Here is a 27,792-nt window from a genome sequence, read left to right as displayed (position 1 = left end):
GTTTAACAGGAGGCCCACCTATGAGCACTAATAACCATGTGGCAAAGGAGAATGAGAGAAGCACGACTCTATACTTCTACTCCATAGAGCAAGGTTTAAAGTATCCCACGATCTATACGATACTTGTCAATACGTATTTATATTTGACCCAACCGATACAATACATCTCGATACGTCTCTCCATTGAATTGCATTAAAATACATTAGCCAGAGCAATACAATACTCAATATAGGACGATACGTCTCTTCAAATCACTTGACTGATACGATTCTCGATACCGATACTTTAAACCTTGCAATTTGAGTATCTTGATGGACATTTTGGGTATATTGAAGAAAACTGATGGACATTTTGGGTATTTTGAGGAAATTTTGCTATAAAAACTTGAAAGTCATTAGGCAGGGATAATTTCTCTTTCCTTTTCCCGGAAACCAGTAGGGGTAATTTCGGAATATCAATATTTAAAGTTAAATTTAAAGACCTCTCTTCCATTCTACCGGTCTCACATGTTTCCGTTTAAATCCTTCGTTTCACGCTTCGGTATAAATATGTTCCACCTTCTTCGATCTGCCCTTTCTAGTGTCTGAGTTAACTCTCCAGCTCTCTTCCCAACTACCTCCATTAGAGCCGCATAAGCTCCCATCTTCTGTTCATTCCATAAAGTACCAAACTCTGCAATTCTTCCAATTCTTCTGCGCAGAACTATAAAGCAGTTCAGGTTATCCTTCAAAAACTCTTTCTAGGCAGTTCCATTTACACGATTGCATTCCTAATCTTTCATTGTATTAGCTTAGCTTTTTTGTCTTCACAACTATTTTGCGGCCATGTTTCTTGTCGAATATGAGCTTCGTGTTGTCTGTTATAAGATTCAGATTTATTGCTTTCGCTTTATTAATGGCCACCAGAAGAAAACTGATTTTCAATTTGATTGAATCTGTAATGTTCTGTTACAGGGAAGATTTATTGTTCGGTGTATGCGGTGAATCTGGTTGAAATCTGTTGCTGAATCTCCTAAAAAGAAGCGACTCGTAAGTTGTAGCTTTCTTCAGTGCTGAGAGCATGGAGACCGCTACCGTTCCGACCTTGCAATTTCCTGCATGGACTGGTCATGAGACGATAGGAAGGAAATCAAATGGTTACTTGCGGTTTCATCATAAATGCGTCGAGGAGAAGGGAATACGTATGCTTAATCGGCGGAATTTGTTGAGGAATACTGCTTCTGCTCGGCCTGGAGTTGTTGCTTTGAAGGTTTCGGCTTCTTACAAGAATTCGCCTGGTTGGTAATTCGTGATTTATTTATTATTTGATTCTTGATTTCGTAGTATTCAAATTTGATGTTTCTACGGCTCTGGCAACCTGGTGTTTATTATGTCAAACCCCTGGCCTTAAAATCATGACTAAAATCTGGTCAATGTTTATTTACCTATTATTGAGGTTAAAATTTTTATTGTGGCTCTACTTCCTGACTGAGAAGGAAAGGATTGGCAAGGAAGCGTATAATCATGAAATCTTCTTCCTTGATGCTACATACTCTGAGCATTTTGAAGTGTTCATATTAACTTCCGAATGTTACTTCAAGTACTATTGAAAAAGGTGAGTGAAATTTCATTTAGGATGGACTAAGACAGTTCAGATCACACAAACACAAACATGTGTACATCGGTAGTACTTTCACAAGAAGATATGTGATAATAATGGTACTCAGAAATTTCCATCTCTCTCTAATGACATCCATGTGTTTAGGAACAAATTCTTCTAACTTCTATGTCATTTATGCCGAGTGATTCTTACTTGTGAATTTGAAAAGGGCAAAGTGGTTGTCACAGAAGTCTGAAATCATTTACACAAACATGTGTACAATGGCAGTACTCTGTCCAGAAGAAATGAATCACCAGAAATGCGAAAATAATGATGCTTAGATGGTTTCATTGTTAACCGTGCATTTGCAAGAAGCATGAACAAATAAAAATTCCTACATCTACAAATGATTAGACACTTGGAGCCTCCACATAGAAGAGAACAAAACCATAGTTGTCAAGGCGGCAAGGCAAGGTGAGGCAATAGAGGACTAAGAAAACCAAGGCAACACCAAGCAAGGCGCTTGGGCAACAAGGCGGCACCAGGTTGGCTTAACATAGAAAAGGGCTAGGGTGCCTAATCGATGCTTAGGTGATGCCTTGACAACTATGAACACAACACCAAGTCAATACATACTCTAGGAAAGACCCAGTGTATGTGGAACTTCAAATAACAAGGAAGAAAGATTGCAGAGTACTGGTCCATTTTAATCGTAATGATATTCTCACAGTGACAGTTATAGGACAAACATTCAATATGTTTCCATGCATGGCTCATTAATTGACAACTAGTGCACTCGTCAAAGTATCTGTATTTTCCTTCTGTAAAAACTGATATACTACAATTAGTCAACTACACATCTGATTGTCCCCGACCTTCCTCGTACGCCAACTTGCTGAATCAACTAAGATATGTATGGAATAGTATAATAATGAATTGAATTTGAAATCCATGCAATTGCAATTCATTCATCCAGTGATGTCCAAATATGGTCTAATATGTTCATGGGTAATTATATTGTATTGTGGTGCATAGGGCATATATTGAGACCATGTATCACTAGTTGACGGAAACCTCCTAGGGTATTGTCAGTCTTCATAAGTAAGGAAGCAAGGAAAATGTAAGAAAATTATTTTGAGCAATTTTCATTTCACTGCTGCACATCACATGAGTAATTGAGCTGCATAGGTGAATGGATAGAAATAAATTTCAAGTTCCCAAACCACACAGATTTGGTTGAGGTTTATAATATTGTCTGTTGCTTGTGTGCTCCTTTTTTCGAGCCTTGTAAAATTAACTTCAATTCAGAGTTAGACAAAGTACTGGAACTACGAACCTTGGATGGCCTGATTTGTAAACCAGGTGAAGTAACTTAACCTAATGGTTATCTGGTTGTATTTCCATGTATTAAATTTTACTAATAGTTAAGTAGCTCCTGAATCATTTCTGAAAGTGCATGTTTAACAGCTGCAATGACTCAACTTGCCATGGTTTGGCTTTTTCCAAGTCTTGGTCCAGTAACTGGTCCATTTCAGCAGTTGCTAACCTGGTCCAGGTTTGAGTACGATGATTTTACAACCCACCTTGTAATGTGAAATAATTGCTCAGTTTCTTCTGTTTTAATAGTTAAAACCATGACATTTTCTGGTTCACCTTTCTGAAACTTGAACTGTAGGCAGCCATAATAGCTATGGGGTGATTTTCTACAGCCATTCATGGCAAGCCTTTACTGGCATTATAGAGCAACTTGTCCATATTGGTTAGGAAAATGCAACTGTAAAAATATTTGCTAGGTAATATGAAGGCATAAAGAAGGAAATAATTCAGATAAGGTTGCACCTTATGGTTTACTTCCTTTTGTGCTATCCGTACTGCGCTTATGGTTTGCACAGTCAATAAAAATAATGGAGCTAGAACTACCAAATCCAGTGTCTTGCCATATATATATTTCATCATTGCATTAGTTTGATCTGTTCTATGCTATCTGTTATTGAAAGATAATGGAGGAAATCGGCTGTTGGAGTATTTAAAAATGTTTCATTACCTAGTAAGCTGTGGAAATTAGGGGACATATAAATGTGATGGGATGGAAGAACTTGCTTCAGCTTTAGTGAATCGAGGGTGAGGATGCATGGGTTTCTGCCATAAGTCAACTTTGAGAATTAGAAGAGCTGGGGATAGTGATGAAGAGACTTATGCTGGAAGGGCCTTTACGGCCACTGCTTTTTGCAAGGGAAGCTTGACAATGAAGAGAAGAAAGAGCCTACTTCATTACTTGCTTTTGGACTGTGTGGTCAGATGACTGTTTTCAATGGTAATCATTTTCAATGAGAGTTGGGCATCTGCCCCACATTTTTGTCAGCAATCATATGATAACTTGATGGAGCACCCCCCCCCCCCCAAAAAAAAAAAAAAAAAAAAAAAAACCCTTCATTTTTGGTGAATGGAATTGTTCTGTGAATGCAAAGTTATATTAGTTTTACCAGGTTTGTGACATTTTTTAAAACACCTTAATATTATATTCATGGTTAACCTGAAATTGAATTGTGGATCTTATTTCCATTTTGAGTTGACTATATTCACACGTGTGTTATTTTTCTTCCAGCTGCTTGCTTTTTGACATTTTATGTTGCACTTTGTTTTGTAGCTTCAGCATTGCAATCGGGGAATGTTTGTACTTCCTCTGATGAAGCTTTGATTTTAGAGGTACAGATGATATTATTGACAATAATTTTTTTGAGTTGTAGAGGATCAAATGACATGGAACACTTTCTATGGTTTGTGTGGTCTTTAATCTATCTTGCACATAAAATCATGCTGTCTTGCTCTTTGTTCATGAAAGGTATTTTGCACATTGACTGATATAATTCCTATAATGGCAGAAGGCGGCACAAGCAGTTGGCCCACACTTAAATGGACGCTGTATTTATCTTGTTGGTAGGTTCTCCCTGTCTGGAAGCTACATTGAGATTCTCCATTGTTGCCTAGTGGTTGAATTTTGTATGGCGTGAAAATCCAGGAATGATGGGCTCCGGTAAAACAACAGTTGGGAAGATTTTATCAGAAGTAATGGGTTATTCTTTCTTTGACAGGTTTGTCCTGGATTTTTCTTACTTATCCCCTGGGTGTACCTTTCAAATGATGAGGAAGTCTGAAGTATCCCATTGCTTCCCATCTGGTTTTGCATTTTACAATGTTGATGATTCAACCGACCTTCTTGGTTTATGCAAAGCCTCATCTGAGGAACTTTTTAAAATTTTCCTTATCTGGGACATCTTTAAAATTGTTTCTATCTTATAATTTCTTCTCTGCTTTATTTTCCATCAATATTCATTGAAGATTATGCAGCAGATAGGGTGGTCATGAGTCTCACGATCAATATTCATTGAAGATTATTCAGATATGTAAAACCTCATCTGAGGAACTTTACTTTTGCGTAAAAATCTCTTTGGTGCAACATATTACTGTTGCATCTCATTCCTTGTGTTTCTGACAGTGATGGCCATGATTGCCTATATGATTGGTTCTGTATATCTCAAATGTGACTACGGATTGTAACTTGTTCCCTAATTGTTATTCATGATGCTCATGGGAACTGCAGTGACAAACTGGTGGAGGAGGCTGTGGGTATACCTTCTGTGGCTGAGATCTTTAAGCAGCGCGGTGAGGCTTTCTTTCAGAGATAATGAGGTACTTACCACGAACTTTGATACATTCACTTGGGAGTTCTGTATCAGTTTGGAGTTATAATCGATGGATTGTGTCTCTTTTGCAAGTAAATCTTCTTTTCTTTCCATTGGAGCAAATATCACTGGCAGTCATCTGTTGGAGTCACAAATCATTGCACTTTGAGGATCATAAAACTTAGAACTATGCTTTAAAGAACTAAGAAACAACTGCTTTCCCAACCACAATCACTTATGCTCATGGCAATTTTTTTTTTTTACTTTAATTTAAACTTCTTCTGATTTTGATTTTTAGGCTGCTGCTTCATTTTTGTCAATATCTATTGTGTTAACCAGTATCCTTGGAATTCTGACTGAAAGAACTACTGGCATGGCAATCAATAGCCATGAATTTCATAACCACTTACCATCATATGTTCTTTAAGATATTGGTACATTTTTGTTACTTCTTTTCTCCCATTAATGATATATTTGAATAAGGTAAATAATCTATCTTTGGTCTTTTAGAGTAACGTACTGCGGGAATTATCTTTTGAGCGCCAGCTAGTTGTTGCCACTGGTGGTGGTGCTGTGATTCGTCAAATCAACTGGTATTTAACCTTCCCACTAAATTGTTGTTGTTAACATTTTCACTACTTCTATGGCTGAGCATCACATTTAAAATTTGACCAAAAATCTCAAGTTTTTATTGAATTATCAGGAAATATATGAAACAGGGCATCACTGTCTGGTTAGATGTGCCTTTGAAAGCTTTGGCTAGGCGTATTGCTGCTGTAGGGACAGGTTCCCGCCCTCTTTTGCATGGAGAAACGGGTGATGCTTATTCAGAGGTGCCTATTAATCAAATCACTCAGCACAAACATTGACTTCAAAGTGTCCGACCCTTGGAATTCCTAAATGAACCCCATCCAAATTTAAATTTTGCGGGTTGTCTGAGCTCCTATCAAGAACCAGGTTGTTGGATGATTCAGATTTAGATTAGTTGCAGGGAAGGCCAATCAAAATTCAAGATAGGCTAAGATAATCAAGTCAAGATTTCTAAAAAGGGAAAGAATGGAAAAAAAAAAAAAAGAACAGAGAGGCAGCGAGGGCACTGGGACTGTGCAGGGTTGGTTAAATTGTTTGGTGCAATCTGGTTGAGAATTGCCCTTTTGAAGACCTGCTAGAAGTTAGCTGCTTTAGTTTGTCTTATCTATTAAACATGAAGTGCTGAATGCAACCTTTTCTCAATTATATGTTCTTTTTTGATATCATACAGGCATTATTGAGACTTGAAACACTTTTTGAAGACAGGGGCGAAGCATATTCTAACGCTGATTGCAGAGTTTCACTCCTTCGTATGGTTTCTTCTGCTTTAGTTCTTTGTGGTTCATCCATTCTTTTCTACTTACAGTGGTGAGATTCATCTAAATACAGGAAAAGACACCCGTTTGACATCACTAGGGTACAGCTGTACACTAGGGGCCATTGGCACTGGTGTCATCAATAAGATCACCATTTTAGCTTTTAAAAAATTTGGTCCATTTTTCTTAGGATCCAGTCAGGAGAACTTCAGGGATGAAATCAATCTTTTCCTGTTGCACCCTCCTTAGGTTCATCTAAGGTTAGGAATTGTAACTGGTCTGAATGATTCAATGGTAACCTTCTTACCCCATATCATGCCACTTGTTTTTTCCCCAATGAATCCTTTAAGATTAGCTAGTTTATTGGGTGACAGCCGATGTATAAATGCTTATGATCCCCTGACGAACCTTCCTTGGCCAGTTTTAAATTGATGTCACATGGGCATGTGAGCATGTCACTTTTATGGTTTACATGTTTTTAGATGTTTCTAGTTTCTAGATACCCTTGTTTCGGACTACAATGTTCAACACATTTCCTAAGCTGGTCCTTCAGGAAAAATCACATGGAAGGTGGGATTGCCTGATTGCATGTTTGGAATACGATCTACTCTGTAACTTCTGGACATAACACTGTCCTTGCTTTTAGCTTTCTCTTATCCAGAGAAAACTGTGCATGGGTCTGATGGATCATTAAGATACAAGTTCCTGCTGCACTTTAACTCCCTGGACCATGCCATTAGTCTGAAATCTGAATCCTTCTTTGTATTCCCCTTCCCCCTCTCCCTTCATTTTTTTTACAGTGCTGCTTTTGATTTTGTAAGATTCTCAACTGGTTGAATTTGATACACTATGCAGATATGGCAGACAACCTAGGACTCAATGATGTATCTGTTCTCTCGCCAACTGCTATTGCTATTGAGGTGCCTGCCCTGACCCCTTCATTCGTCTCTAATTTCAATTTTCGTATCTATTTCATCAAGTTTGGTATCATTTCTTCATAGATCACATGATAAGTCCCAAGTATTGGATGGTCCACGTTATGAGATACGGGTCTGTGGACTCTTCTATGAAACGGAAGTAGTAATTTTCCCTATTCATTGGATGTTCCCGGTCAACTAAAAGCTGATTCTCAGTCTAGAACTAGATCAAATTCATTTAATTAACCTGGCAGCCTATATTTCTCATGCATGGATCCGTATCCTGTTTATAAAGCTTAAATTTTGATATGGTTTTGTGTTGCTCTAGATGCACAAAGTTTTTCAGTTGTCCTCCTTATTCTTTGCAGGCACTTGTACAGATCAAGCATTCTATCGAGCGTGATGATGACACGATTGTTGCAAAGAAATCATAACTCTTCCAACAGACTTGGTTTTGGTTCAATTTTTGTTGTAATCCATTCTGTGGATTTATGTGTGGTATGTACAAATGTGGATCAGTTGTTTTACGTGTATCGTTTTTCTTTTATTTTTGCGTGTCGAATAGCTTATATTATATTTGTCCACAGAGTTAAGGACAATTTTTGTTTGTCACCTTTTTAATTTTTTTTCTTTCTTTCCATATAACTGTGTATGCTAAGTTTATTGGTTAGTGATGAAAATGGTTTTGAAACCCAGGTATTGGGTGCAAGCCTACCTTTGGTAGTGTAGCCTACTTCAACTTCCATGGTTTGGATTGAGAGAGAAAACTTGTTTCAACTTTTACTTCTTAAATAGGGCATTTACGAAAAATAACATGGAATCGTATACCAAAAATTGAAAAAACTTAGCTGATGGGCCTAACATTTGAGTACTAGTTGATTCTTCTGGTATCTTGCTTGCCTCAGACAATTTTCAGCGAAATGCCAGCCGAATGGATTGCCAACCATGGTAACTTCTGGTTGGAGCAACTATTTATATGCCATATTGTAGGTTGCGACAGTTGGAACATATTGAGAATGATCATGATTGACCGTCAAAGAAGTTTCAATCTCTGCAAATTCAGGAGATGTAGCATTATCATCCGCAATGGTGTCGCTCCTGGTTTTGATAAAGCAATACTTACCCGTTAAGTAATTTTACTTGGGTCAATGTGCATGACCGTTGAGCAATTTGTCTCGGACCATCAGATCCAAAATCTTGACCGTTGAATTTGATTGGCCGAGATCAAAATTTTGATTTAACAGTCCGAAATGCTTTACTTAACTGTCCTGCGTCCTCGTTCAAGGGCATATTCTGGCATTCAATACCCTGGATAATTAAGATTCTCCATTACAGAAATTAAGAAACAATAAAACGAATTTTCTTCTATAATAATGACAAGCTGCTTGGCCCTGGTAGGCAGAGTCAGGCGATGCAGCCAGATCATTTTAGTCAAATTTGAAAGCTTACATGAAAAATGTCTATGGCGCAGTTCTCATTTTGATGCGGTGAAGTCTCCATCCCTTAAAGGTATCATTTGGATACCACATTTGTTCTGGGGTCCCCATTCATCGGCTAGGGTACTGACTGCAGAAAAATTGTAATTTCCTAAAGAGAAGGAGAGGGCGTCAAATTTGCCTGAGAAGGCAAACTATCAGGTGAAGATCCTCCGAATTGTTCTTGCAGCTGCACGAGAGATTAGTTTCCCAGCTACATCAGCTGGCAACCGAAGCAACTGTTCTTGATTCTCTGGTGGAAGCTGCATTGTAGAATTCATCAAAGATTGACAAAAATAAAACCAAAAGTACGCTAATGTACAAAGCAGCAGTGGCAGGTAAGAAGTAGAACTATATGAAGACCAAATTCTATTAGTGACAACAGATTCTTTTGCTATTTTGCCTCCTCAGTGGCTATTCATGTGACACATTTATTCTGATCACTGGCTTATTTTTTTAATGAAGATTTAATTTAATCTTCAACAGGCTGAAACAGATTCTGGAGAAATTTGGATGTTGAAACCTGAAAAAGAAAATCTAACATGTTGAAATGTTTGGTTTGCAGAAACAAAAGAATTTTCTGATGGAGAAGACTGGAATAATGAATATTTAACAAAAAGCTGATCGGTGGTCCAGGCCTTCTCTAGTGTTTTCCACTGGGAAACTCCACTTTTCTGGAAAGTCAAGGGGTAATATACACAGAAGATCCCTTATCAGGTTTCCAACTAGGCAATGTGAGGGAGGTATTAAAAAAATTAAGAAAACAATAACCTACATACAGATACAATTACTATGCATTGTTTTACCTGAAACAAACTGATTCATGACGGTCATGCAATTGTTCAGAATGCAATAGATGAAAGTATGATGTCCAAGCAACACTTTGCTAGGCATCTCATGTTGTACTATGTGCCTTACTGTTTTTCAGGTTTTTCATGCTTTGTGAACCATTACTTAAATTCTTGTAATGGGGCTTCTTATAACTTGTACATGCATTATTGCTTTCATAAGTAATTTCTACAGACAATACTGCTTCCTACCTCAGGAATGACAGAAAGAACAGGCAAAAATTCTCGAACAGATATGAGTTGATACAAGATAAGTGATGCCTCCTCAGAATATGGTCTCTGATTCTGATATACATTGAGATCTGTCACTCCCTGCATTAGAAAACCAATGGATTACGATTTGCATATTGACAAACAATAGTCTACTCAATACATTAAAATGCTCCTCACAGCTGTTCCATGAGTAAACTAGGTGTGGCAAAAGAATATTATATCTAAGGTGCTGTCACTTGGCATACTCAGGGCAGGCTGATTCCATTTAAGAGCCAAAACAAAGAAATGCTGGCTCTTAGACATGCCACATGCACATGGCAATAAATCTGCTTCGACACAAGATTTCCTGAGACTGTTGACAGAGTTCATGGATATGCTCTAAAGTAGGGGTCATTGAGTTTCTTATTACCAAATAAAACACACCTGACCCATATTCTGCATTACTTATCCACAAAATAGTGTTTCTTGATCCATCACCTATGGTGGGAGCTCAATCTTAAGAGATGGACTTCCAAATCCCGCTCTATAGATAGGATTTGGAATGCCATCTATTTTGATGTTTCTTCTAGGTTGATAGCTATTCCTCATCCCCCTGTTGATGATACCCCAAGGAACAACAGACTTATTGTTGTTTCCTGGGGTCTTAATTCTCCTTTTCGGCCTTCTGTTTAAAGGCCTTATTCTCTTGTTTCCTTGCATTTAATTTATATTTTTTTATTCATCCAAAAAAAAAAATGGTGTTTCTTGATAAGTTAAATGATAAATCAGCAGCTCTTACAATATTTGTGTTATTATTCCTTTGAAGTTCTGCTAACAATTGCATAAGGCGACGCAAAGTCTTCAAGTTGGTAATATCTTCAGATGATATTGCAGTAAATGGAAAGGAAGGAGAAAATGGCAACGCTGAAGCAGCAACAGAAGCGATCGATTCCAAGGTTGCCAACCCAAGCGCATCTAAACCCTGTACTTTTATCAAATGCAAGGAATGCAACAGAAGTAATAAACATTTGAAACAAATTATTCTGTTAATCGGGAAATCAAAGGGTAGTTGAATATATAATAAGGCTAATCACATAATAAATTAGAGGCATATACATAGGAATTGAGGATAAATAACAGGGTCCACCTAGAAAATTTATCATCATAGAGATTGACTACAATATGACAAATCAATTATATAAATAACGTCAACGACATTTTAAGAACAATTCTTTACGATATGAAGGACCTGTCATATCAATGATTCATGGACAAAAGTGTTATATGAAACACTAGAAGTACAAGGTTTCAATAGAAAATCAGAATGAATAACGCAAAAGATTTCCTGGGTGGCTTGCCCAACGAAGCTTTGCTTGGGTGGGTCATCAAATTGAGCCACTTGTAATAAAAATGCGGCAACACCTGTTCAATATTTTAGCAGTGGTCTGGATTCACCACATGTCAAGTTTTAGCCTAAAGTTCAATCATATGCCTGCCTAACTTAAGGTACCCTTATTTCATATCATCATAGTAGTCAAGCCTTTGCCTAGGTGGCTGCCATCTTCTTGTTGTGAGCCTTGCATTGGTTTACATGGTATCAAAGAAATGTCTTTTGCAGTAGGTGAAATTCTTAAGTTTCTAATGCTAGGTTTTTCTAAAATATAAAATTTCCATAAATCTTAATATGGAGAAACATCATTAAGAACCAAAACAGCATAGTATTCCCTTTTTTTTAATTTTTTTAATTTTTTATAAATACGAATGAGATTATCTATCTAAATCAAAGTAGTTTAATTACTTATTGATAATTCATGTTACATTTTCTAAGAATAGTATAAACCAAATGTGAGACTAATGTATGTTTGTTTCAAATACAATCCTGCAAACATTTCAACCAATGCATGTTTGTTTCAAACTTCCAATAGGTTGCTTCAGCAGACCACAGGAGATTAAGTATGGTTGGACCATCAAACCATAGGAAACTATTCTTTGACCCTAGTAAGACTATATATCATTCTCTGTTCTCCAATATGACTAACCTAGTAACACCAATTTCCATGGAATAATTAAATTCCAGTGAGTAATAGGCTGATCTGAAACTGTAACAGTGAGAATGGTAAAAGAACTATTCACCATGAACAGTGGTATATTGGCTTCTTCGAATTCTTAAACTCAAAAAAACTACTAAAGCACTCTTAATAGAACTCTAGTTACAATTTCACAACTCCAATGCCTTCAGAAACATAACGACAGTTAGTCATGATCTCTGGGCCTGCACTTTGGTCCCATCATGGTGCACATTAGCTGTATATGCCATTGTGTACATTAGGTTAACTACGATGGTAAAGACTATCAACACACTAAAGTATTAAGCATAAGCGGGGATGAAGAAAGCAATAGTTAAAAGCATCACTATTCACATACAAATGTGACAGAGAGAAACAAAAAAAATCTTATGAAATAGTAGCTTTAGATTTCTACCAGGGCTTTGATTGAAAACTATTTTTAAAACAACAAAGCAGTTGGATGAAACCATTTGGCATGCCACATCAGATGGAAGCATGACAGCATCAGCTGTACAGATGAAAACACAAGTACTATTTTGTGGCTTTTTACTGATAAAAACTGCATGGACAAAGTTGGGTCAGTTTCAGGTTGTTCATCTTATAGATGGAACCGTGGAAGTGGTGGCCTTAACACCAATTACCATGTTTCATGTGCATGTGCCTTAATTGCTTAAAGACTGTTGCTCACCAATTGCCCTATTTCTACATTCATTGGTAATCAATGGTGTCAAACTGGAGCATATATGATGGCTGAGCACTCAGGGTGTACCTTTGTAAATTCTTCAAGAAGTATCTCCCTCACAAATTCACCCTGATAAAATAGTTAATAACATTATACAAAATTGTGATAAAGAGATTTAAGTCAAATATGCTGACTTGAATACTCAGAGAAAATAAACAAATTCATGCAAGTTCACCAACACCTTTTCAGTTAGTGTAAAAGATAAGAGTTGCTTGATAACCATTCTAGAATTGTCTTCTGCTTGAAGTTGTACTGAGGCTTTCTCTGTTCTTGCACGAAGGGACTGTCAAACAAGTACAACAGGCTATGAAAATGTTAGGCAATTCGTTACCTACCAAATAAATGAAAAAAATGTGAGTGTAGAGGGAGGGGAAAATGATAGCCAAAGGAAGTTCCACAAGAGTATAGAATTCGATGCTATTGCCCACTATTTCAGACAGACTAAATTTGCAATCCTTATTTCTCTCTTTTTCAGTATATACTGTAGTCTTCTCAGGATCACAAAGGTTCTGTTTTGAAACAAATAAAGAGTATTGCAAAGGTAACCTAGCTGCCCTCAACAACTATTTGATGCAAAAAAGTCTGACCACTGGAAACCAATTCTCATTTTCACTCTATATGAATAGAAAACACACTTGAAAAGCTCTTTGTATAATATACAGTGAATATAACATCCCACCAATTGTCCAGTTATAACTTATAACTACCATGGAAATGAATAGAAAACAAACTTGGATGCTCCTTTAAACATGAGGAATTTTTTTATTCAGTGATGCCAAATATTTTAGACACCTAGAATTTCATTGCTATCTTCCCAATAGTTCATTGATCCCTCAGTCATTAGTCATCCGGATCACGGATCTACATCCTCTGTAATTCCTTTCCCTACAATTCCCTGTAATTCCCTCATAGGATTGTGCCATGTGGCATTTAAGTAATCCAAAGGTTACCCAACAAACTAGAGTTTAAATAAAATTCCAATTTATGGATGAGTTTAAATAAAATTCAAATTTAGTTTAAATTGGATAACCGTTGGATTACTTAAATGCCACATGGCACAATGCTATGAGGGAATTGCAAGGAATTGTAGGGAAAGGAATTATAGAGGATGTGACTCCGGATCACATGATAAATAATAATACCATGCTGTGGAGCATTGGTTAGATGGAGTACCAAAAACCATTTAGAAACAGTTGGCTTGTTTTCCACCAAAATCTGATGCAGGATAGCATAAAAAACATTAAAATCCTGTAGATGATAGAATTAAAACTTCAAGAAAAGACAGAAGATAAATTTGCGTGAATGAACGAAGAATATTTCTCGACATTATGAGCAACCAATCTTGTGGTAATGCTTAATTCATGCCGCTCTCCTTTTCCAAAATCAGATATGGGTTTTGACTCAGAACACCAGGTAAATGACTTCTTAAGTAACTTTTAGAAGGCTGGCAAGCCCATAAGGTCAAGAAATTTACAGCAAGCAGCTGAGGTTGAGCTTAAGCACATCTTAGAAAATACTTGATTAACTTTGTGTAATTTTCACTGTTCAGGTTAGGCATGTAAATGCAGGTGACTGAATCATAAGATGGATAAATAATACGTCAGAGAAGGATAGGAGAACGAAAATCAGACCTCAGTTAGCAAAGACTCCAGACGATCAATCCTGAATTCCCCTTCCTACAACACCATAGTTCAATATTATGGATTCAGAAACAGTATAGGATTATGGCATGAGGAACTAATTCAGATAGTAAGGATCCTATGAGAACATTGAGAGACAGAATTGATGTTAGAAGAACACAGAATCAAATGGATCTAACCTTGTAAAGAAGACCTCGCAAAGTAGACTTGAGCTGGGGTGAGCTATCAGTGAGTACTTTTCTAGCAATCCAGGGATATGTGCTACTTAAAACTTTGTAGTCTGGATTGAAACTGATCGCAATACCCTCCAAAACAGCAAGGCTGAAATAAATTAATAAGAAATGAAAACATACTTCCCATAAGACAGGCAATAATAATGGTGGTTACAGTAAAGATATTCTTCAATCGTTCCAACCAACCCTGATTACCGTCATTAATTCATAGTAGTGATCAAAATACTCTACAATAACAGTACAGCATGTTCTGAGAAACATTTCTTCAGTATAACAAAAGTACCTTCTAATGACGAGGGAAAAGTAGGAGGGTATCTGAAATTTGAACTTGTACCTACGAAATCAAGGTTAACAGACAGTTACCTACAAATGATAAAAGACTTTAATATATAACATATTCAACTAATGAAACAGAGAAGAATTCATAAGAACCACAGTACGAGAACTTGCTGAGATCTTGAAAATATCTAGTTATTTTAGTGGACTGAAATGAGATCCTTTGCTAGATATAGAAAGTGCATATCTTGGTCAAAACAAGATTGCGGTTTGAGATCCAAGACGTCTACTCCACCCAGCCTTACAAAAATCCCAGATTTTGACCGAGATCTCGACAGAGCTCGGTCAACTTGACCAACTCGGTGCTGTGGGCTCATAGAATGCTGCAAAATCACTTATGAACTAAGTTTTGTTGAAGATTTCCCATGGACACCTAGGAATTATGAACCGCCCTTTCCTATGCCAATTATATGCATTAAGTGGAATAGCATGAAAAATTCTTTAATTAGCAGTATGACATGGGAAACCTTCTTGGAACATGCATCGGATAACATGCTTTGGACTCTAAATTAATGTAGATTGTATTTCGAATTAGTATGTGGACATACTAATAGTGTATTGATATACTTGAACACATTAGTATTTGACGATAAACGAGTCAACTGACTCAAGTGAGAATGTGACTTCGTGAGGACAAAAATGGCCATCGATTTATTGATCAGGTCTATGCTAAGGCTGATGAACTGTACGGTTTCCATTTCTAATGGTTATTAAAGTTGGTTTACATCAAATGTGTCATTTGATAGCCTCATATTACTAAATTATGAGTAAAACAGGGTATTTTAGACTTTCAATATGTAGTGGTGTTAACAACCTATGGTCTGACGTCGAACAGATTTAGTGTCATTGTATTCATAAGGCCTGAAATAGGCTCTAAACCAGGTTATGGCCCACCCAGATTGCTAAATGGGTTCCCAGTCAAACAAGTGCACCAACTCTGCAAGGTCTCAATTCAATGCAGTTTTGTGGACAAGATCATGTGATACTAGGGTAAATATGTATTGGTTGGTTTTCAAATTTTTTTGTAAGTTACCAATTTCTGATTCCATGGGGCAAGAAATTATTTTTGTTAAATTTTCTTTAAGGTTCTTTAAATCTCCAAAATACTAAGTGAAAAAGATTCTCCTACTTGATTTAAAACATCACAGACGTTTGTTAAAATATTGCTGATATACTGTCACTACGTGGTGTATGTTATAATAGGAAATAAATGTTTTTAAGAATTAACAAAAATGGTATCAACGAGAGAAAATATGACGAGCGTATTCTAGTTGCAACGATGTATATGGTTGCACAATGACTGATTAGAGGAGACCCAGAATGGAGGAATGCATGCCAATTGGTAACAAAACAAAACAGAAGAAAAGCCCTTGCAACCATATGGCCCCGTTCCCGGTGTTCCTTTGGTTTTGATCGTGACTGGTCTTGGGTTTTGAGGAACTTTTTGGCACTTCTATTTGTGATCGGATCGGTAAGCTTGTCTTTAGTGTCACGGTTCACCATCTTTGGTGGGAGCGCAATCTTAGGCGATGGAATTCCAAATCCCGCTCACTAGATACAATTTGGAATGGCATCCACTTTGATGTTTCTGCTAGACTTCTCTCTACTCCCCACCCCCCGGTTGTTGACACCCCAAGGAACAAGCTCATTGTTGTCTCCTAGGGTCTTAGCTCCACTTTCCAGCCCCCTATTTAGAGGTTGGTTCCCCCCCCCCCCTCCTTCCTGTATCATTCTTTGTTTCTTTCTTTGTTCTTTCGGTTTAATATATTATTTACTCATCCGAAAAAAACAAAACAAAATAGAGCTACAATATTATGGTAAGAAGATTATGGAAGGTGGGGGACCCTCAAGATTGGAGTAGCATCTGATCAGTGGTTACAAAGCTGTTAAAGATGCCCTAAGGTCCCTGCTGAGATCTCAATGCCATGGCTGCTGATGTAGGCCAACAAAATGTTCATGTTAACAGTGTCAGAATCCCTTATTTTACCTTGTGAGAACACCACTATAAGATTTGGTGGGGCCCAAGTAAAGATCATATAAAGACTGAAGACTAAATTTTGTCCATGTGTAGGGAAATTAGGAGTTTATTTAGTTTCTCTGTACTTTGTTCTAGAAGGCTGGATTATAAAGCCTGGTAGCTTCTATTTTTGGCTATCTTCTTTTTTATTGTCACTAGTTGCTAGGTTAGTAGTTTTCACTTTCAATTCTAATTTCTATTTTCAGTTAAGAAGAAGAAAAATAGGAAAAACTATGTTCCTTGAGTTTGTCTTGGCTTTTTGTCTCGGCCTTTAGCGCGTAGTTCCTGTTTCTTTGCTTTGCTTTTCGCTTTGGGCCTTGATGGCTTCAGTAGGGCTTTGCCCTTTGCTTTCTTGTTGTACCCTTTCCCCTCCCCTCTTCTCTCATTTTGATTAATGAATTCTTTGTTCATCCAAAAAAGAATTTCTAATTTCAGTTTTAGAAAGATTCTAGTTCTTTGTAAAGCTTGCCTAAGATAATTACAGCCGATACCATTGTTTGGCTCCCTTCCCCTTTTAAAACCTTCACCACTTCATCAGCTTGGAACCTTATTCATTCCCCCTCCCCCAAACCCCTTGGCCCCCCTAGTCTGGTTCAAATGCCATATCCCTCGTCACTCCCTAACCCTTTGGAGAGCCCTCCACCTCACCCTTCCCACCCAATCCTTTCTCATTAGCCGACACATCCCAGCCAGTCCCAACTACATTCTTTGTCGGAATGGTTCAGAGGACCTTGAACACCTTTTCTTTTTCTGCCCTTTCTTTAGTTCCCTTTGGAGAAAAGCCCTTGCTACCATTTGGCCCCGGTCGAGGTGTTCTTTCGGTTTTGCTCGAGATTGGTCTTGGGTTCTAAGAAACTACTCTAGCTCCTCCATCTGTAACCGAATAGGTAGGCTAGTCTTCAGTACCACAATCCGTCACCTATGGTGGGAGCGCAATCTTAGGAGATGGACTTCTAAATCCCGATCTCTAGACACAATATGGAAGGCCATCCTTTTTTAAGTTTTGGCTAGGCTCTCTTTTATCCCCCACCCCTTGGTTGTTGATTCACCAAGGAACAGGCTCATTGTTGTCTCATGGGGTCTTAGTTCTTCTTTCCAACCTTCCCCCTGAAGGTTGTTTTTCCTCTGTCTTTTCCTTTGTTTTGATATAATTATTTATTCATCCAAAAAAAAAAAAAAAGATAATTACAGCCGGGTGGCAATGCCACCCCCCTTTCTCTCTCCAAACGAATCGAAAAAGTTTGGTAAAAGAACAGAATATTGGAAGGATTTTCAGGCCATCAGATCATGGTTGCCGTCAATTATGGGAGAATACCTTTCTTTCAGCACTAGGATAGCTGAGATGAGAGACCCAGGGCTGTGAAGCTCAAGCCAGTTGCTTTTTCGATCAATTGATTGAAGGCTAGCGTTAAACTTGCAAGTTGATTTGTTGCTGTAACTTCAGAGCCACATAATTCCAGGATCTACCATCAGACCTGCTGGATTTTGAGCATAAGACTCTCACACCAAGTCCTCCCTTTGATCCTAATTCCAGCAATTTGCTGGCCGGTATATACCCTACAGAATCTAGGATTCTAGTAGGTGACCTCTCAATATCTCTTAGCCTGCCATCAGAATTACACCAAAAAATTGCAGCAAAGTTTCTTCATATTAAGCACTCCCTCAATCCTTCCTGGGACCAAGTGCAGTGCCGATTTGCAGGTTATCTCCAAACCTACTAATCGGCAGCACCTTCATAACTCAACTTCTAGCCATCAAATTGGATTATAGTGTTGTCTATCTTCAATCTCATCTCCATCCCACCAGCAGTTGGTGACAGCTTTAGTATTTCTAGGCATTGTTTTGCAATTTTGAGAACTATGACTATTCTCTTCCTACTTTTTTTTTTGGGATGAATAAATAATTAAATTAAATAAAACACTGAACTATAAGAATGATATAACAGGGGAAGGATCAGAGAGAAGAATGGAATTGGGAGTTGAGGCCCCAAGAGACAACAATGAGCCTGTTCCTTGGGGAGTCAACAACTGGGGGATGGGGAATAGAGATAATCCTAGCGGAAACATCAAAGTGGATAGCATTCCAAATCAAGTCAAGAGAGCGGGATTTGGACGACCAACGCCTGAGATTATGCTCCCATCATAGATGCTGGACCATAGCACAAAAAACAAGTCTACCAATTTCGTCACAACTAGGGGTACCTAAAAAGTTACTCAAAACCCAAGACCAATCACGATCAAACCCAAATGAGAAGGGCAACAGAAGAACAAATGCTCAATGTCCTCAGTACCATTCCAACAAAGGATATAGTTGGGGTTAGCAGGGATATGGAGACTTATAAGGAAAGCCTGGGTGGGGAGGGCTAAGTTTAGGGCACACCAAAGGGTGAGAGAATGACGGGGAATATGACCTTTGAACCAAATCAGGGGGGCCGTGGGGATGGAGAAGGGGAACGAAATAGGTTCCAACCAAAAGATGTGGTGAAGGATTTGGTTGTGGAGGGGAGCCAAACTAATGTATTATGGGGGGGGGGGGAGAGTTACATACCTATGTGAGACTATGGTGGGAGAGAGGGTCCCAAGAAGCATTAGAGATGAAAGCCAAGAGAGGGTTGATTTGGGCATGTGGGTTTCATAAACAGTGTGGGGGGGGGGGGAGAATAGTGTAAGAAGAATACCCATCGGATACCACGGATCAAGCCAGAAGGATGTTGAGGAACCAGAGGAAATATGGGTGGTAATGGCAGGGAGAGCTCGAGGTCTTAGGAGGAGAAGTTTCCTCCAGATCTAGTTAAGGGTTAGAAGGGATGGGGGCAATCCAAAAAGAGTCTGATTTGAGGAGGGAAGAGTGGACCCAATTGACCCAGATGGAGTCTTGTTTAGAAATAATTTTCCAGATGAGCTTAAGCAGGGCAGCAGAATTGACCTCTTGGATCTAACGGATTCTAAGGCCCCCTTCAGATTTAGGTCAACACATGTTAGACCAATTGATGGGGCAAAGGAATCGTGAGGATTCCTGGCCCTTCGAGAGAAAGGCACAGAAGAGGGATTCCATTGCCAAAGAGATAGACTTGGGAATCGGGAAAATACCACACCAATAAAGGTAGGAGGATTGGAGGACAGATCGGATGAGCTTGACCCTACTAGTGAAAGAGAGGAGTCTACTCTTCCGTAAGTGAAGACTCTTACGAATGTGATCAAGCAAAGGGGAGCAGTGGTGCCGAGAGAGTCTACTAGGGATGAGAGGAAGACCAAGGTAGACAACAGGAAAGGATCCAAGCTTGAACCCAAAGAGATTCAGGAGGTTAGAGCGCAGAGGATCAGACACCCCAAAGAGGAAAAGAGTAGATTTGTTAAAATTAACCTTGAGACTAGAGATGGACTCAAAGAAGGAAAGGGCTGAAATGATGGAGGAGATAGAGCTTTGGTTAGCTTTAGAGAAGATCATGAGGTCATCAACAAATGCGAGATGGGTGAGATTGAGGGATTTGCATTTAGGAATGGGAGAAATCAGGAGCTGATCAGTTTTGGATTGGAGGAGACGGGAGAGAACCTACAGAGCCAAAGAGAATAAGGGGAGAGGGGACAACCTTGTCAGATGCTAACACAGGAGGGAAATGTTCCAGCAGGGGAGCCATTGGTGATGATGGAGAAGTATGGGGTGGAGATACAGACTTCAATCCAATGGATAAAAGATGGAGGGAACCTCCTGGCAGAAAGAACATCACTAATAAAATCCCAACAGATGGAGTCAAAGGCTTTGTGGAGAATCGACTTTGAGGAGCACAATAGGGGAATGGGAAGATCTCTCAAACCCTCGAACAATCTCCACACAAAGAAGAATATTTTCTGCAATACTCTGATCCGACATGAAAGCAGTTTGCTTAGCACTGTCCAGATTGAGCATAACCTTCTTGAGTCATTTTGCAAGGATTTTGGAGATGAATTTGTACAGGAGGTTACAAAGGGAAATGGGACAAAAATCGGAGATGGAGGAGGCACCAACCTTCTTAGGGATGAGATAGAGAAAAGTTCGATTGACAAAAGAGAGCTGGGAAGGATTGAGGAAGAAAGTGCAAACAACACGCACAAAGTCATCCTCAATAAGATCACAAATACTAGAGAAGAAACCCATACTAAACCCATCCGGGCTTGGAGAACTGTTGGATTTATGTGAACGGATAGCCAGGAGAATATCCTCCGGAGAAGGGATAGAATGGATAGAGGAGAAAGATTGGGGGTCAATGAATTTGTTGAGGAGATTAAGGGGGAGAGGGGGCCGAATCGAGAGAGAAGTCAGAGAAATAGGAGACAACTTTAGCTTTAATTCCAGAAGGGTAAGAAATCCAAGAACCATTACTGGAGAGAAGAACAGGGATGGAATTGTGATCATGGCGAGCTTTAAGGGACTGGTGAAAGAAAGCAATGTTGGAGCCCCCAAGCTGAAGCCATTTGATTTTGGCTTTTTGCGGATGAAATTTTCTTCAAGAGAGATAAGAGATGAGAGAAGAGAGCTCTAAGGAGAGACCCTTCTCATTTTCTGCAAGCAAGGGGTTGAGGGGATCATTTTGGAGGAGGGATTGGATTCTCAAGATATATAAGTAGCTTTCAGAAACTCTAGAGGAAATGCTCCTGAAAGTGGAAGAGTTCTTGAGACGGAGAGCTTCCTTAGTGTTCTTGAGCCCATGAGAAAAAGCAATAAAAGAGAGGGAATGGCAATTGATAGGTTTCTCTCAGGCTTCTTTGACGGTGGGGAGGAAGGAGGGGTTAGAAGTTCACATGTTAAAGAATTTAAGGGGCTTTGGACCAAAGGAAGAAGAGGGGAAAAGGTGGACAAGACAAGGAGAATGATTAGAGAGACTAGCTGGAGAGGAGGCAGGAAAAAAAGAGTGCCAAGAGTGGTTGACAAAGAATCGGTCAAGTTTTGAGGCAATTCTAGCCTCACCGATACGACGGTTATGCCATAAAAGAAGATGCCCAACCAACAGAGATCAGTAAGACTAGAGTCATCGATACATGAATTGAAATCCTCAACCGCAACAAGATTAGGGGCACAACCACCAACTCACTCGTGAGCATAGTGGACAACATTAAAATCATCCCCGACTCCCCAGGGATGGCCTCACAGGAAGAGGAGATAGATCGAAGAGAGTCCCACAGAGGGGTGCACTCGGAGGCCCGATTAAAGCCATAGGCAATGGTAAGGAAGAAATTAGCAGAGGAGTTAGAAGGAGAAATTAAGAGATGCATGAATTGGGGGGACAAATCAAGGAGAGAGACATTGAAGATAAAAGGGTTCCAAAGAACCCAGATGCGGCCATAGGGCAATGGGGAGAATTGGAGAGGAAAGAACAAGAGGTGGCTATAGCTGGGCAATCCGATGGGAATTTTCAGTTTGGACATGAGTCTCAAGGAGAGCACAAAGGGGAACTTTAGAATCATTTAGGAACTTTCTAACATCCCTTGCTTAGCAATAGAGTTCAAACCCTCTAACATTCCAAAAAATAAATTTAGGACATAATAAAAGAAAAGGGGGGGGGGGGGCAGCAATCTAACAACTATTGTTGGGACCAATGTTGGCGTGGTCGGGAGTGGAGGAAGTCTCACACAAGGGGGAATCCCATGGGGAAGGGGTTTCAAAATATTTGGGTTAATAGATGAAACCGAATTGGGAGTTGATGGTTCCATGGAGGGGGTTGAGGGTTGGGTGGTAAGTGGTGGGTTAGTTAGCCAATGGGTCAAGGGGATAAAACCAGTTTGGCCCGAGTGGGTCAAAGGTTGAGTTGGGCTGATGATTTTGCTTTTAGTTGGTACTGAGGACAAAGAGGGTATATTTTTGTGAGGAGAAATGGATTGAGGTCTCAAGTGAGTGTTACGGGTGGGACCAGATTTAAAGAGGGCCATAGGCCCAAATGGTGGGGACATGGCTCTTGAAGTGGGCTTGGACCAGCTGGAGGAGAGAGGAAATGGGTAATATGGGGTTGGAAATAGCGTGTGAATTAAGGTAAAGGGTTTTCGATGGAGAGCCAGAGAGTTTACTGGTGTCTCTAGGCAGTAGGGGAAGCAGAGGTTCAATGCTCAATGTATCACCATTTGGGAAAGGTAATTGCATATATTCAATGGGATGAATACTAAGTACCTGTATGGATCTGGTTGGAAGCTCCAGATCCAGCAGCAGTGAGAGCAGGAGCAGTAATCCTAGAATCCTCAACGCCTTCATCGGTAGAATAGCAGTCTAAACTCATAGGCTTCATCGAGAGGTTGCCATCAGGAGGATTGACCAAATTTGGAGCAGGAAGCAGAGAACCAAGTACGGAAAAGGTATTGATTGTTTCTTCTTCTTCTTCACCGATAAGTGTTAGCTACCGGAGTTGCTTTTCCGGCAGCCTTCGATGGGAACAAAGTTGTGCGAGCTTCAACGATAGGTGTCACTAATAAGTTGTAATTTTCTTCAGAACATCTATAGTATTTGATTTAGAGGGAGCACCAACAACAAATCTTTGATCCTCAGGGAGAGATAAGTTTGCAGCTACTGAGGAACTTGCTTGTTGGAGAGAGGCAAAAGAATAGCTCTTCAAATTGTGGCTGAAAGAGGAACAAAGATCAAATCGAGATGGGATCCAGTCATAAACTAATATTTGATTGTATTTGAGGCTGTTGTCATTAGCGATGGTGATGAATGAAAGGAGATTCTTGGAGGCAGAGAAATCCATGCAAATTCTCACATAGGAGAGGCGAGTCATGTTTAGCATTTTTGCATCTGTGCGGAGAAGTTTACCAAGTGTAGTGCCTATTCGACTCAGACAATCAGAATTCCAAAACTCGAGCAAGAGACCTGAAAGATTAATCCACCGAAGGAAGGGTACTAAAGTCGACCTTGCAGAGAGGAAGTGAAGGGGTCCAAGGTTTGACGAATAATGGGGATTTTCCCACAAACCAAGGGGAGCCCTCAAGAGCACGGGATCTGCAGTCAGGGGAGGAGTTCCACTCTAGGAGAAATTTAACTATTGCTAACTGTTTTCTTTGCTAGAACTACTTAGCAAATGTGGACTATATCCTTCACCTAACCTCTTTCTATCTGGAAATAACAGTTCTCGCCACATCCTAAAGTCATCCTTTTATTTGGACAGAAGGAGGTGGATCTTAAGAGAGTTTAGTGGCAAATCCCTTTTGATACCATTCATAAGCCAGCATTCAATGCCATGATTCATCATGATTGGTGAGAAGGAAATAAAATGGCAAGGTTCTCCTCAGTGTGATCTATTGAGAAGATATGTGATGCCATTACCTTTGATAACAGGAAAAAATTGATGTGAACTCATATAGAAAACCCGAACACCTTAAGGAAAAGGCATGTTGCCCATTCTTGGAATCTTCCACTTATTTCTACTCCTGTTTTGATGCATCATACTTTGTTTATGTTTCTTCACCCTTGCTTTTGATGTGTTTATATTTCTTCGCCCTTGCTTTTGATGTATCCTCTACTGTGAATATACGTGATGCCATTACCTTTGATGTCAAGAACAAATTGCTGCCAATACATATAGAAAACCCAAACTCTAGGAACACGCATCTCGCGTATTCTTGGGATCTTCCTCTTATTTCTATACCCTGGTTTGATTTATATCCCTTTCACGCTTCTTCTCCTTTAGATTTGATATAACCCCCTTTTGGTTATTTTCATCACTCCTTTTAGCTTGGATGTATTAGTCCTTTAATGTCTCATCCTTTAAATGGGTATTTTGTTCAAACTGTTAGGGGTGTACCACATGGATGGCCAGTTTGGATCCCCCTCCTCACTTCTCTCTTTTCCCTAATTATATTATAGTTTCAATTCACCAAAGAAAAAGTGTTATGTTGCTTAATTCCTTGCATCTGTATTAGACGGTTTTTTTCCTAATGAAAAATTCAATTGTTAGTGTCGTATTTTCTAGTACTAAATTATGAGTAGAATTAGTCAAATAAGAGAAGGAACATAGTAGCATAGAAGGGTAGAATGTACGATTACAACTTAGGGTTCCAAGCCAAAAGACCATTCCGCACCCCCGCCCCCAACCCCCAAATCTAATGGCATAAATACACAATCATGTTTAGATAGGCTTACCCTGAAGTTTTAGAGTGGAATTCAACTGTTTTAACCATATAAATGAGCATACAGTTTTCCACCAAAATGTGTACAACTCTCTGATATTTTGCAAAATATGTCGGATTCAATGAGGGGAATTATTGCGACAATTTTCCTAATTTTGTACGGTTTTGTTGTTACCATTTACTACACATTAATAGAATGGGAGAACTTCATTGACAACTGTTAGAGATAATGAGATAATATGTGAGAGTGAGATAATATGACGTGGCATGACAGGAGTCCTCCTCCTATCGTAATGCATCATATTATCTCATTATCTCTAACAACAACAAAAGAATTAATAGTGTTGGATTCTATTAGGAGTCTAATAAGAGTTTGTATAGGAGTTAAATTAGAGTTTGCATTCATGTAAACTTCTATTCCTTGTAATAGTCTACTTTCCACTTTATTATAAATAAAGGGCTTGAGATCATGGATTAATAAGCCATTCTACTACAATCGTTTCTTTCAACATGGCATCAGAGCCTAAATTTGATTAGGATCTTTTTCTTCTCTTTCCTTTTTTTTTTTTTTTCTCTGCACTATCTTTTTTCGTTCTTTAGTTACTGCGCAAATTCGATTGGGTTTTTTTTCTTCTCGTTCTTCACGCACTATCTTTTCTGTTGCAAAAAGACCACAGAAAAAAAAAATATCGAAGAAGAGAAGAACCATCACTCTGGTTCTAACCCATCGACCTTCTTTTCTTTCTTCTTTTCCTGGCGTTCCGTCCTTTTTTCTCTCTTTGTTCTTTGTTCCGCTGCACTACATAGGTTCGATTAGGGAAGGCCAAGAAAGAAAAAAAAAAAAAAAAAAAAAAAGGGGAAAGAAGAGGAACAAGAACCGATTCACAGACTGCTTCCTCTTGTTTCGCTGCTTCTTGCTGCTTCTTTTGATTAGAAGAGAAATCACATCGCACACTGTTGAAGCTCCTAATTTTTTCAAACCCATCGCCTTTTTTTCTAGCAGTTCTTCAAGTTCCGCTGCACTGAGCTCGATTAGAAAAGACCAAGAACAGAAAAAAAGGAAAGAAGAAGAGCAAAAGAACTCCGCAAACCATCTTCTTCTTCTGAGTTTCGATCGATCGCTGCTCCTCTACCATCGCCTCTGCCATCGAACCAGGTAAGTCTTCAATTTTTTCAGGTGTGAGCGTGTGAGGAAGAAGATATCGTTGGTTATTTTATTTGATTGGTTTTTTGGGTTCAACCTCTGGTTCGGTTTTTTAGCTTGGTTTGGTTCAGTTCTTGGCTCATTATCCAAAATAGACAAACCATATTTTTCCTTTTTTTGTCTCTGGTTCTATTAGCCAAAAACCAGTAGACCAAACCAGATTTTTTTTCTAGTTCTAAAAAAAAAAAAAAAAAAAGAGGAGAAAAATTGTCTGAGTTGTTTGGCTATTGCATTCTGCGACGTTTCTATTACTTCGAAAGGGTGAAGACTGAAGAACTGTAGATAATTTTGTCAACATGACAACTATTGATGATACTAATGCTCCCACTGGATCCGAATATTTTTCCACTTTTCATTCTCTTTCGGTAAGATTTGACGGCACAAATTACTTGATCTGGTCTCGATCTGCTTACCTGACTATTGCTGGAAGAGGACTAGTTGGATACATTACGGGCACTACTATCAAACCCACTACCGCAGGTGTTTTACAAGATAAATGGATATCAAACGACTCTCTTATTATGCAGTCTTCTACTGCCGGTACAGCCTCGACCATTGCTTCCTCTACTACCCCTACCAACTCCTACCTAGCTACTTCAGGATCTGGGGAAGGAGATTGGTCGTGGTAAATGGACTTTATTTGCTCGAGCCGATTGGAGGATCTACTTCTGCTTTGACTACATCTTCTAATCCGGTCCATTCGGTAATATCAGACCTTCATTAGTGGCACCGTAGGCTCGGTCAACCCCCTTTCAAATTTTGTCATTTTCTTTAGATTTGTTTTCCTGATACTTTTATCTTACCATTACAATTTCTTCCTTTCCAAGTTTCCCCATTGGAATTTCCTTTGTTATTATCTTCCCACGTGTAACGCTACACGTGAGGGGGAGATTGAAGATGTCTACAATTCAAATCCTTTCATGTAGACTTCCTTATGTAGAATTTGATCTTTGTTACCTTTGAAAGTTTGTCCCTTACCTTCGCAATCTTCCACTTTGGAGATCTAACATTGCTATAAAGCTATCTTTTTGACTGTGCAAAACTTGATCTTTGTTAACCCTGGAGATTTGCCCTTTAACTTGACATCTTCCCTTCGGAGATCTAACCTTGCAAAAGACTTGTCGCTTGACCTTTGCAGAACTTGATCTCTATTACCTTTGGAGATTGTCACTTATCTTGACATGTTTTCCCCTACCTTTGGAGATTGTCCCTTGGCAAACTTTCCCTTTAAAGATCTAACATTGCTACAAATCAAAACTTTCACTTTGGCTGTTTTACCCTAGCTATTGTTACCCCAAAAATATATTTTCCCTCAGATTTGTGTAGAAATTTAGTCTTCTCAACATATGAAGATTCTACTTTTTTACTTGGGCGTTCTTCCTTGGAGACATAAAGTTGCAGTAAAGATGAGGACAAATCAAATG

At 39.0% G+C, this 27,792-nt stretch overlaps 2 protein-coding genes across 4 annotated transcripts in view; one reads left to right on the top strand and one right to left on the bottom strand.

Moving 5' to 3' along the window:
* The first annotated feature begins 521 nt into the window (after nucleotides 1–521).
* On the top strand, nucleotides 522–8,072 carry LOC149009234 (shikimate kinase 3, chloroplastic-like). The gene is given in 12 exon segments (XM_089160996.1): nucleotides 522–719; nucleotides 955–1,277; nucleotides 4,227–4,285; nucleotides 4,462–4,516; nucleotides 4,599–4,671; nucleotides 5,181–5,253; nucleotides 5,255–5,269; nucleotides 5,773–5,855; nucleotides 5,966–6,095; nucleotides 6,524–6,602; nucleotides 7,464–7,528; nucleotides 7,894–8,072. Coding segments are annotated over 11 exon segments (915 nt in total). The 5' UTR covers nucleotides 522–719; nucleotides 955–1,060; the 3' UTR covers nucleotides 7,960–8,072.
* A 100-nt stretch (nucleotides 8,073–8,172) lies between these two features.
* Nucleotides 8,173–27,792, bottom strand: part of LOC149009233 (Protein kinase superfamily protein) — a 37,922-nt gene continuing 18,302 nt past the window's right edge. The window contains exons 14-22 of one of the 3 annotated variants that reach the window (XR_016174361.1): nucleotides 15,005–15,055; nucleotides 14,668–14,809; nucleotides 14,480–14,524; nucleotides 13,030–13,131; nucleotides 12,876–12,917; nucleotides 10,840–11,022; nucleotides 10,041–10,160; nucleotides 8,975–9,263; nucleotides 8,173–8,833 (exon numbers count right to left, since the gene is read on the bottom strand). Coding sequence is in view for 2 of the 3 variants with exons in the window: in XM_089160994.1 (XP_089017120.1) it covers nucleotides 9,159–9,263; nucleotides 10,041–10,160; nucleotides 10,840–11,022; nucleotides 12,876–12,917; nucleotides 13,030–13,131; nucleotides 14,480–14,524; nucleotides 14,668–14,809; nucleotides 15,005–15,055 (790 nt within the window). In the remaining variant the exon portion in view is untranslated. The other 2 variants (XM_089160995.1, XM_089160994.1) reach the window with 2 other exon arrangements.

Source organism: Hakea prostrata, chromosome 7 (genome assembly GCF_041222555.1).
Source record: "Hakea prostrata isolate BN-2017 chromosome 7, UWA_Hpros_2, whole genome shotgun sequence".
Classification (NCBI taxonomy): Eukaryota; Viridiplantae; Streptophyta; class Magnoliopsida; order Proteales; family Proteaceae; genus Hakea; species Hakea prostrata.
This window is presented reverse-complemented; position numbering and strand designations above follow the sequence as displayed.